The sequence below is a fragment of the Cucurbita pepo genome, chromosome 1 (genome assembly GCF_057944985.1).
Source record: "Cucurbita pepo subsp. pepo isolate OVF chromosome 1, ASM5794498v1, whole genome shotgun sequence".
In the NCBI taxonomy this organism is placed as follows: domain Eukaryota; kingdom Viridiplantae; phylum Streptophyta; class Magnoliopsida; order Cucurbitales; family Cucurbitaceae; genus Cucurbita; species Cucurbita pepo.
Window position 1 is genome coordinate 11,046,368 of NC_141798.1, and position 12,346 is coordinate 11,058,713.

At 34.9% G+C, this 12,346-nt stretch overlaps 1 protein-coding gene across 8 annotated transcripts; it reads right to left on the reverse strand.

Annotated features, from left to right (window-relative positions):
- Positions 1 to 6,164: 6,164 nt before the first annotated feature.
- Positions 6,165 to 11,651, reverse strand: MEF8S (Pentatricopeptide repeat (PPR) superfamily protein). 8 transcript variants are annotated; one of them, XR_002814863.2, is made up of 5 exons: positions 11,326 to 11,651; positions 11,170 to 11,217; positions 8,836 to 10,723; positions 6,769 to 6,821; positions 6,165 to 6,683 (listed from the first exon to the last, which is right to left on the reverse strand). XR_002814863.2 is itself a non-coding variant. In XM_023674650.2 (4 exons), the coding sequence occupies exon 3, from the start codon at positions 10,710 to 10,712 to the stop codon at positions 8,853 to 8,855; it is 1,860 nt and encodes a 619-aa protein (XP_023530418.2). In that variant the 5' UTR covers positions 10,713 to 10,723; positions 11,170 to 11,217; positions 11,326 to 11,651; the 3' UTR covers positions 6,165 to 6,613; positions 8,836 to 8,852. The 8 variants fall into 8 exon arrangements, 5 of the variants coding, with proteins under 5 accessions (XP_023530418.2, XP_023530411.2, XP_023530394.2 ...); XR_002814864.2 differs by having other exon boundaries at positions 11,159 to 11,217; XR_015411444.1 differs by lacking the exon at positions 11,170 to 11,217.
- Between the last annotated feature and the right edge of the window lie 695 nt (positions 11,652 to 12,346).

A 12,346-nucleotide genomic window follows, 5' to 3' on the forward strand; every position in this document is an offset into this window, starting at 1 on the left:
TTTATTCATACATCCTCATGGTTTCATTTTAAAAAATTTTCTATAACCATAATGGAAAGACACAATGAGAGGGTTATCTCTTTCAATCCCTTTGTTACACTAAAAGGGAATCTTAACAAAACTCTCCTCTAAAAATAAGTATTTCATAAATATAATGAATATTCTTTAAGTGTGGAGAAATTCGAGATACTTAACAAAAGCAATCACAAATTAAGCATCTTGAAACTTTAACTACTATAATACTTTTTAAACATTTGGACATGACTAAGAAGATCCCTCATAAACTTATAAAAAAATGATTCATAATACGATATTGAAATGCATTCGCATAGTAGCACCAGGAAGATTATCATGGATACGACATCTAATTGGTTTAGGAACCATTTCTACAATTTAATCATGGTTCCGCTCAATTTTAAATCATGGTTTCCTAACTCTATTAAAGATCGTCGCGGCAATCACAAATTAGTTCAATATAGTGCTTGAACTTTAATGGTGTCAGGTCATAAATTTTTCATTTGGTAAGCCCATATCACTCTTTTTCCTGTCTATACCAACACTTTAATTTCATAATTACGTACTTCGTGGTGACAAAACTTACTTCAACACTACTACTCTCAATATCTATAGCAACCTATAGAATATTATTGTCTATCAAGCCCCCTTGGTCGTTTTCATTTGAAGCAATTTACTAGTATACGTGACATCATTTTTCACCTTTAAGGTCCCAATACCACATCGGTTTTTTATGTTTCAAGGCATCTGACTGAAACATCTAATCTTCCTTAACAAAAATCATCTTCATGCTTATACTAGTATTAGCTTACTACCAACCTCTTTTCACGAGACTATAGATTCATAATCACAGTACAAAACATGTTAAATCTAAAAATGTTTTGAACATCAAAACATCATGTAGCATTGATATTCCATGAATAGTAAATCATAACATAACAACATCATTTATTATCTTTCATGTGACACTTGATTCATATGTCACACTTGATGTGACAAAGCATTTGTTGCCACGTCATAAAGACATTCTAAGCCTACATGGTAAGCTAGTTTACCGGATCTATAGACTTAGAGTTCTCATAAAAACAGTAGCTGTCATTACATGAATGTCATAGCTACTATGTGCAGAAAAAATTATTTAAAAATAATTCACTTTTAAGCATTGTCAGGGACATAAATTTTCATAAATTCTTTTCAAACATAATAATAAACTCATAAAATAACATAAATGAAAACCAAAAAAATTAACATCTTTGTCAAAGTTTTAAAATAGATGCTATTTGTCGTGGTCATGTTTATCCAAGGCGTGTTACTTGTGTCTGCTTGTTGAATGTCTCGGTCATGCTTGTCTAGGACGTGTTGTCCATGGCTGCATGCATGTTCCAAACCCTCTTTTACTTGGTTGAATGTGAAGTTAGACCTTTACTATTTCTGTTGTGTCAATACAGGGGTGTATGACCGTTCACCAAATTATGTCTACAGTCGCCTAGGTTAAAATGCCTCAAAATGTATTATATGGAGATATGACTAGTTGTCAATTATTCCTACCCGAGTTATATGCTATCAAATTTATGGTTGTTGATTATTCGCTTTTAGCCTATAACATTGCTTTCTTTCAAATGGTTTTCCATACATTTCCTCACTCACGTTTTCTAAAATATTTCTCTAAAACGTGACCCGAGACTCGATCATTCATCAAGATTGTCCGCAAAGTCCAACTTTCACATGACTAACTTGTTTGCTAGATTAGAATAAGTGTTGCACAATCATTGTCTCGTTGCCACAAGAGTGCGATTGTGACAAGTGGTATCATAGCTTAGTCAACTCTTTGAATCGTGGTAAACAAACATATTCGCTGCAAAACAACTGGGCAAGTCTCAGGTTGACTGGTTGGTAGAGATTGAAGATCAGTTTCTCTACTTGAGTGACGTTCCTAATGGAATTGGGCTTTTAGAGTTTCAAATGAACTAGATTGCCGCTAAAGTTGACAAGATCGACAAAATGGTAGACCGCCTTGAGGCAATACCCATCCATGAACTAATGGTTAGGTCGAGACCTTATAAGACAAGGTCATAACTTCTGGTGGCTTCGAGCGTGGAGATAGCTTGATGGGCTCTATTGCTCGAATGGAGGACGTATCGAGAGCTTAAACAATGCCCAATAAGAGATCGTTCAGATGGTCTCACAAATGTTTGAGTATTTAAGAACATACCTTTTTATCTTTGACCTCGAATAATACTTTCAAGCCATAAGTACCATGATAAAAGAGATGAAGGGCATGTGGCCATAATACATCTAGCTAACCATGCAAAGTTGTGGTGGGTACATGAATATTCAAGATGGCCAATGTACCGTGGACACTTGGGAGAATTTAAAACAAGAACTCCGCTCACAATTCTTCCCAAAGAATGTCGAGATAATAGGAGGAAGTTAAGAGAGTTGAGGTATACAAAGAATATTCGAGACTATGTTCAACAGTTTTCTAAGTTATGTTGGACATTTACGACATATCCGAGAAAGACAAGCTCTTCAGCTTTGTTGACGGGTTGAAGTTGTAGGTGAAGACCAAACTCTATAAACAAAAAGTTCAAGACCTTTCCGGGGTTTGGTCTTCACCACCACTGTTTTGACCTTAGCAATAATCAATTCCAAGACGAAAGGCCAAATTAAGCTTCTGCCAATGGGTAATAGAAATTATCAACCCAACCCCCCAAAAGTGGGAGAAGTGACCGAATTATAAGTGAAGGAGAATGTGAGTCCTCCCAATATAGGGGTAGAAATCATGGTGGAGTCCTCATAACCAAATCAGTCCTAGCCAAATCTCCATGTCTTGCTTCATATGCAAAGAGGCCAACTGAAAAACTGAGTGCCCACAAAAGATGACTCTCTATGCCTTTCAAGCAAAATTTGGAACGAATTCAGAAGCTGAGTATGAGACGGTGAAAGTTGAAACACCACTAGACACAAGGATGCGGACTAGCCCTGTTGTCCACGTCAGTAACTTGAAATGTTACTATCCTACTAGAAAGATACCGGACACAAGGAGGTGGTACGACCTCATGTCACGAAAAAGAATTTTACTGCGAAGAAAGTAAAAGAGACTTTGATAGAGAAGACACGAAGAATCGATGACTCAAGAATTGATTTTCAATAGTTCCTGGCATGCAAAAGACTTCTCAATGTTGAGATCACCTGGAAGTGCGTCGAGAGACCTAAAGTCAACCTCATTATACATCGTTGAGTTCGTGAAGAGTCGGTTAACAGAGACGTCAACCAATTGAGTGGGAGAGGATGTCACAGTCATGCTTGTCCAAGACAAATTGCTTGTGTCGTGTCTCAGATGTCTTGGTCATGCTTGTCCAAGACATATTATTCATAGCCGCATGTCCGTTCCATTATTTGCATTTATGTGTAGTTAGGTATTTACTATTCCTATAGTGACAATATGGAGGTGTATGATCGTTCACCAAAACCATGTCGGGTCAATATGGAGGTGTATAATCGTTCACCAAAATTACGTCTACACCTACAAGGGCTAAAATGCCCGAAAATGCATTATAGGAGATCTGACTAGTTGTCAATTTTTACTACCGGAGTTACATGCTATCAAAGTTTTCGTAATTACTTATTCGTTTTTAGTCTATAACATTACTTTCTTTCAAATTATTTTCAACGTATTTTCTCGCTCACGTCTTCTAAAATATTTCTCTCAGACATGACTTTAAACTCGATCATATGTCAAGACTATCTACAAAATGTGACTTTCACATGATTGACTTGTTTTCAGGGTTAGAGCAAATGTCGCATAATTCTTGTCCGCTACCACTGCCACAAGAGCGCAATTGTGATACTATTGACCTATCCTAACATAAAGTCTATTACTTAAATGTAGAAATCTATCTATCCTGACTTCATTTTCACAACCTCCTCAGATGATACTGTTATCTATGCATGAGAGCCTTGAAGAAAATAACTCTTCATCCGTATAGCAAAAACATTGGAAACCGATTTAATTTTATTGAGAATTAAAACAAAAATTATTAATACGAGAGTAAGAGCTCTACATTTTTAGAAACCGGCAGCTTGCAAGCCTCATTAATATATTCCAACAACACATAAATTCTTCCACGTTATGACTCAAGCACAAGACCAAGGTATCTCCGATTGAAAAAAATTCCAAGGAATTGGAGAAGGTATGACCTTTTCGCATTATTAGAAAATCTTTTTACCAATAATATATTTGAGTATCGATCGATTATAATATATTATTCAAATCATATTTAAATGTTATAAGAATATCTAAATATATATTCTACGAATTTGAATTTCGTTCAAATTTCAAATACATATTGATGTATCTCATATACATTTATTATTTTAATATTTAATGTATTAAATACAATAAAAAAAATTATTTTAATATATCTAATTTAATTAAATTAAACATTTTAGCGTTGCTATGAGTCACTAAAGGGATCTTATGGATCTATAAATTATAAAATTAATTAATTAATTTTTATTCATTAAATATAGTTTACTTAGTTATAGACTTAGAATTATACTCTTATGCACGGTAGGATAAGTTATATCCATTGATATAATCATTACAAACAATTAAACCATTCACGAGTTGTTCGTAAATACACCTGAGTTAAAAGTTCGTTTTACTCCTATAATTACATCTTTCACCTCAAGTGTCATTGATTCTCTACTGAACAATTTTTTTTACGATCAAATCATAAGTCAAGTACCTCTCGAACCAATGAAAGGGTGCAGCCCCATTGTTCAAGTCTTGAAATCGACGCTTTAGAGAACAACTCATCTACTTTCCATATATGGAAAGAAGTGAATTCCATCTCGAGATATTATGTTCCCAGCTTTTATTCCACCCATGCAAATCAAAGGATAAGCGTTTATAGGTATTAAGATTGAGTCACATTTGGTTGATGCTTAATCCACAACTCCCTATTTCTTATAAAAAATGTGTGCTTGGGAGAGTGTGTTTAAGGAGAAATATAAAGATATTCTTCCACCAATGAAGAGGTGTGGGAGTAAAGATTGCTTCAAACCACTTTTCGAGACAAAGAATCCTTCGGAGCACAAAAAACATTCATGTTCCTCAAAACCTTTTCTTATATCAGTGAGTGAGTGTCTAGATCACTCGAGTGTACCATAATTGTTTTCACGAGACAATTGCATGATCCTACTGCATAGTGATCACTAAGTTCGATAAAAAAAAAATGTTTACCTTTGACACCAAACACAAAAGAGTAGACGCACCAACCTCTAACTTGAATAAACAGAGTATCTTTTGTCCCACAACCGTTCCTATTCAAACTAAACAATTTTTTTTTTTTTTTTTTTTTTTGTCGTCGTCGTCTTTGTCTTTGTCTTTGTCATGGCTTATTAATTGACAATGAATGAACAAGAAAAAAGCAAATCAAACAACCAGAGAAATGATACACGTTTTAGTTCACGTGAACCTTAAAAGAATTTAATAAAATATGTCATGAGATTGTCGAGTTTTTAAACCTTTTATATATACCTAGATTTTTTGCTTTAATTTACATTAGGAATCCAAGAATCAACAAAAACTTATAATTTCAACAATTTTCAATTCGAGTTCTAAGTAGGTGGATTATTGCGAAAGGTAAAAACAAGAATGATATTTAATGGTAAGCCTCTTAATTATAAGACTACATTGCATTGAATATTATTACATATCTACGTAATCGTAAACAAAACATCAAACATCATTTCAATTTTATACGATTATATTAAATTGTAAAATTCTAGTGAACAAAATTATAACATAGTTCTTTTATCGAGTATTATTAACTTTAAATCTCTAAATTTCATCCCAAAGGAAACGAAAGAATAAAATCATTTTAAAAAATAGAAAATAAAAACAAGCTGCACATTCCGTTGTACCAATTTGTAAGGTATAAGCGGAACTTTGAACCTTTGGCCGAGTCACTTCGTCCCCTCATATCTTAATATAATACAATCCATTTATAAAAATAAAAAAAAATAAAAAATAAAATATAAAAAACCATCTGACTTGGTACAATACGAACCTAATGCAATCATGTTTACTAGTCTTGGTTTAAGTAGTTTCTTCATTGATAAACCAACTAAAAATGCACAAATTTTCCCACCAAAACATTTTCCCATATCGAACTGCTCAGAAAGATTACACACTACATGATACTTTGTTCACTAACATATGTACAGACACATTGGCTTGTCTCTATAGAACATTGATAAAACCAATCCAAATAGAAAATAGTACATAGAATTGAACCAATAAATCATTGGGAAAACAAAATAGAAATTGTTCAATTCGACTTTCGTTTAGTTTGACCGACTGCTTGGCTCCAGTTTGTCTATCACTAGTTCTCTTGCTACATCAAAATTGGGGTTATTGATAATGGTGATTACATTACTAAGTAAATAAGAGATGTCGATAAATAATAGCTGCAGTTTAGGAAGAATAGTTTAGGTTTGATCCGAGCCCAGGCACAAGCCATCAGCGGTTTGTTCCTTACATTCTCATGCATAAGTCTCCACCAAGTGTGAAAGAGTTCGGTGACTTTGCCTGGGAATAGTAATTTTGAACTTTCTGTTAATTTTGAACCTCGACACCCTTTTGAACATGGGTAATGGAGCTGCAGAAGATGCATATGCAATGAGAGTTGTGCATTTATCTGTCATAGTGCTTCTACAATAGCCAGAGGGGAAGATGAGAAATACCTACTAAAAAAGCTAACCTTCTGAAACAGCTCGTGAACAAGGAAGCATGTAATCTAAACAAGGATCAATGAGATGATTAGGAAACTTGATTAGAAAGCATATTAACGCTATGTCTCCTACAAAACCCAAAGTTCTCTTTTCAACCACTCGAGCATTCATTCTTTTTGCCTATGTTACACCTCAGCTCAAGTATAAAGTTACTCGAGTTTACTCCATGTGAACCGATCAGGAAAAATTCAACCACAACAGCTTTATTGTTAAACGATAGCTCCAATAGCTGAGACCAATTGGATAAAAATTGAAGTCACAACTCTGCTTCTTTCCTTAAGATTTAATCTACTTCCCCTTAAATCTTACATCAAGGAGTTCGAATCCTTAGATTCCACTTTTATCTTCCCCGACTAGGAATGCCATCCATTTCCATCCCCACCTCCTACTCTCCCTTCTCTCTCACACACATTTTCTCCTTAGCTAGGCAACAAAGAAGAGATAATCCATGACATTCCCTAATGAAGAGAACTCTCTATTGGTATTGTTTGCAAATGACAGAATATTAGAAGAGTAAGGATTCATTAAGCCAAAGCCAGAACATTATGAAATTTGTAAGAATGACATTACAAAGCATCATCCCTCCCCTAGACAAACCAAAATCCTTCATCTATCAACACCTCTTTATTTTCAAAATTACCCCCCCGATGGTAGAGGTTCAAAGTTTACGAGGCAAAAGATTATTTAAGTTATTGTCTTTCATTTGAGTTTTACAAATTCTTGAGAGTTCTTCAAGTACGGTTTTCTCTATTTGTTGTTGGTTCCAAAGGTAGATGGTGCTCAAGTTGCAATTTCTGATCCATTGTTGTGGGAGGAAGAGTTTTTGCTGTCGGCAGTTTGTTTTGACTAATGAGGGAGCTCGAAAGAAAGCTGCTGCTGGTGGTTTGAGAGTTTGAAATTTACAGTTGTTGACATCATAGTGTGCTTTCCTAGTTTTTGTTTCTTGTTTAGTTTTTCTATTTGATCAAGAGTTAGTATAGTTTGTTTTGGTCAGTGTTGTAAGATGATCCGATAGCCTTAGTTGTCATTTCTTCTGTGAAAAATTTTCCATATTTCTCTGTGATTTTTCATTTCATCGATGAAAAATTATTTCTTGTAAGAATCCCATCTTTGCCAACAAAAAAGCCTTTAAAACCGTCATAGACATACCTTTGTCCATGTATCCGCTTAGAACTTCTCCAACTAGCAAAAATAGAAATGGAGCTCATGGTTCACCTTGATGAAGCCTTTTAAAAGCATAAATCCACCATTAAGGAATATGGACCATTTATTACCTTACAATACAAAGTTCTTACTTTTACAAAATCCAGGATCCTATACAAAGTACCAAAATCATATATTACTTAACTTGATTTCTTTTTTTTTTTTTTTTTTTTTTTTTTTTTTGTGGGTATGTCACTTTGGACAACACATCATTGCCAATCAATACACCTCGAGGAGGCAGGAAGGGGGTGGGGGGGAAGGCATTATCAGTCTCAATAATTTGTAAATGAGTGGATGACAACACACTATCATTAAGAATATTGCACTGAGAACGTCACTTATTACTTGATACTACAATCAAGTACACGTACGGTTTCAACTAGGAGGTGATCACAAAATTTTTCCCCTTTTAGGTAATGACAGATAACTGACCGTGCTACTAGAGTCTATCGAGCAAGAGGTAATTCAATCTCTAGCCAAACTCTAAACATGCATTTCCTAACTTCTAATGAAAAAAAAAATTAGATTTCAATGAACAAGATAATTTCAATGTCCAACCAAACTTTGAACAAGATGCAAATGCAACAATGAAATGAGAAGACCACGAATTAAAATAAAACAACAAAAACAAAGACCAGGAATATAAAGATAAACTTTCATAACATCACAAAATACAACATATAATTCAGCGCCAACCTAATTTTGCAATTCAATTTTTAACGGGAATGAGGAATATAAATTAAAGCAATTTATCAATATGTCCAAACCTGACAAAAGCTTAGACATTAAAGGAAGACAAGTGGAGACAAGACATACCTCAAGTTTCGTTTTCTTCACCAGTAATCACGGCAAGAGCATAATCCATCTTTAAAATGGTGAAATCTCTTAGCATCACGGATGATGAGTTCTCGACCCACAATTTTTGAAATTATCTTTAGTGCACTATGGCAATCACCACAAACTCGAAGGTTCTTAATTACTCTTATGGGTGAGCGGGCTGAGCTGCTGATTAGACCATATGCAACAGCAAGTCTCTCACTATGACCAAGTAGAGCATCATTTTTGCCTTCCTGATCTATATCATGGAGTACAAATCGAGTCTCTGGAATATAACCAGCCTCCTTCATTTGTTCCCTCAAACCCCTAAGCAAGGTATAGATCCTGTCATTCTCAGGGTGAGAAGTATCTCCAGCTCGATATTCATGTACTCGGCTCCTGACTTCTAAAAGATTCCGGTTGGCTAATTTTTTCTTCTCTCTCTCTTTTGCAAGGTCTGAAGCTTTTATAGGCAAATGGCCAGCTTTTGATTGCTCATTTAAGCGAGAGGGATCAAGCTGCTCGACAAGCTCAAAACAACGATCACCAAGCTCCATCAACCCATGAGCTCTAGAGATATTCATCATTGCTTCCCAAATATCTACCCCTGGCTCAAATGGCATCTTTTCAATGAACTCCAATGCTTCATCTACATAACCTACACTACCAAGCATGTCTATTATACTAACATAATGTTGCATAGAAGGAATGATGCCATAATTCTTTGTCATTGATTCAAAGTGTAACATCCCCTCATCAACATCTCCCAAGACACTACATGCCGAGAAAACTCCAATGAACATTTTTCCATCAATTCTCAACCCAGTTTTTTTGAACTCGTAGAAAAGGTCAATAGCATCTTCCCCTAGGCCATTCTTAGCAAGCCACGTAATCATAGTATCCCAAGATGTTAGGTTGCGGCTGGGCATTTTATTGAATATCATATAGGCATCATCCATGGAACCACATTTAGAGTACATCTCCAGAATTTTGTTATAGGTGCTAACTTTGAGAGGGGTTTGAGATTTTATTACGTAATTACAAACCACTTTGGCTTCTTCTAGGGACCTTGCTTCCCCACATGCATTCATCAAATTTAAATACCGGGATAAATCAACAGGAATGTTTTGTTTCACTAACATTTCCAGAATTTGCACAGCCTCCTTCAATTTTCCTTCCCTGCAGAATTCATCAAGCTCCCCAAGGGTACCACCATATGGGTTATCCTTAGTCACGCCAATTTCCTCATCAGCATTGGTGTTTTTTAATACTTGAGTACCAATCGTGCGACTCTGAATAGTATCTGGGTTTGGCTGATATAGTTCAACAATGCCACCTTGTTGATATTGCCCCTGTCGATGTGGCTGAGACATAGAGTTTTGCTCATATTGTCTTGAGATGGGAATATGGTTGTTTAGTCCTGGCATAGAATTGTGGTAATTTAGGCTGTTGCCATGTACAAATTGTCTGGATTCAATCTGCGTGCCCCATGAATTCTGTCCAGAAACCTCATAATTGTTCTGCTGCAGTTCTCCATTGTTAAACCCATTGTATGCAGTTAAATTTTCTCTACGCTCAAGTAGAATATTCTGATTAGGCCAAGAAGAGCTTTGGAAACTAGCACTTTGGGCATGATGCTGATAGTACCCAGGGCTTTGGCTGTCACTGCTAAATCCACCATGGCTTTGGTAACTCTGCAAAGAGTTATCTGCATGATATCCATTATCGTTCTGATATTCCTCTCTTTCAGAAGCAATGCTTAAATTTCTAACTTGATTTAGGACTTTGTTTGATACTGAGGAGCTACATGAAGATCGTATGTTGCATACTGCTATTAAGGAGCGTCTAGCAAGAATTGCAGCTCTCTTCTTACACATTAATGGTTCAACTGTTAAAGAGAACAAAGGATAACATAAGAGAAACTGTGTAGAAAATCCAAAAAGAGAATATAGCTTGATCAAACGCTATACCAACATATGCAAGGCCATAGACAACCTAAACGTGGAAAAGGAAAGTAAGTAAATAAATAAATAAAGTATTAGGGCAGAGATGGTAGCACAATTCTAACTTTCAACTAACCGAACAAAAGAATGTAAACAAACAGATCACAAATATCAATATCCAAAGAAGTAAAAAAAAAAAAAAAAAAAAAAAAGCAGCAAACAAGAATACCACTTCACGAATTGAGAACTACAAAATTATGGGTAATATATCAAATTTCTAAAACCAAGAAGTCCAAGTTAGGAATATTTTTTAAAAAAAACAAGCATTTAGCTTAGAGAGAATGGTTTGATCCAGTGAAGATTAAATAGAGCTTTACAACCTGAAACTCACCAAAATGGACTTAGAGCCTGGCTGAAAAGTGTTTGAAAGACTCCAAAACTGCAAACAGATACCTCCTAAAGGTTAGAGAACAATCTAACATACTCTACCAGAGATGGAAAGGGCTTCAACAAAATTTTGCTATCCAAATCTAACAAATAAAACGACCTGGATTGTTGCTGGAAGGTGTTCGAATGGGTTTGAACTTGCAAATTGAACTTCACACAGGCTATGGGTAATCCAAATCGGGTTATTCGGGTGTGGTCCGATTGCTCATAGGGGTAAGCGTCACTGGTGTCGAGGCTCGCTGGAAAGCTGGAGCAGTCGCCGGAAAAGAAGAGGAAAAGCTCGCCCGCTGCTGTTCGTGGGTAACACCGCGCTACCGCCGTTTGAACAATGAGTCGTCGCCTGTGAGACGTGGGCCTGGTCACTGTCGAACGACGCTGATTAGGGTTTAGCTTTTCCTTTTTTCTTTCGCTTTTTTTCTCTTTTATTTTTTTTTTTTATTATTATTTTTTTTTTTTTTTCTTTTCTCCTTTTCTATATCTATAATTATCCTTAGATGGTTTTAAAATTATGTCATAAATATTTCTCTCTACAAATAAATAATATACTATCGAAAACTGTTAGTATCTCGTTTCAAAATTATCTTTGGACGTTAAAAAATTTTATTATTATCTTTAATTTTTTTAAAAAAAATTAAAAAAATGTCTTTCTCATCGGGATGATAGGACATAATAATTTAAATGTGTTTTATAGGTGTGATGTTGATTTTTTTTACGTATGCCGTGTCTTAATGATACCTCTCAACCTACCTCATTTCATCTTCATATTTTTTATAGTTCTTTAGTTCTTGCATAAATAATAGTTCATTTTCATCATATTTCTTCTATAAAAAAATTATACGTGGACAACGCTCATTTATGAGAGTAATTCAGCTCTAAACCTTAGTTTATTGTTTGAAAATTATATATTTATTGTTGTAAATTAGGTTAAAAAGAACAAATATTTGTATCGTATTTTTTAAGATTTGATTTGAACTTAATAAGGTGTATGGACGTATTTTTTATGATTGTAGAAAGGGCCCTATTGCAATTGGGTTTATGAAAAGAAGATTGAAGTTACAATTCTTGACATTGAGATAAATTGGAGAAAATTATAGGTCTACTTTATTTGAAAAATTTTCTCT

What these genes read in the sequence shown, in the direction of transcription:
- MEF8S (XM_023674650.2), bottom strand. Translation starts at nt 10,712, where the DNA reads ATGTGTAAGAAGAGAGCTGCAATTCTTGCTAGACGCTCCTTAATAGCA.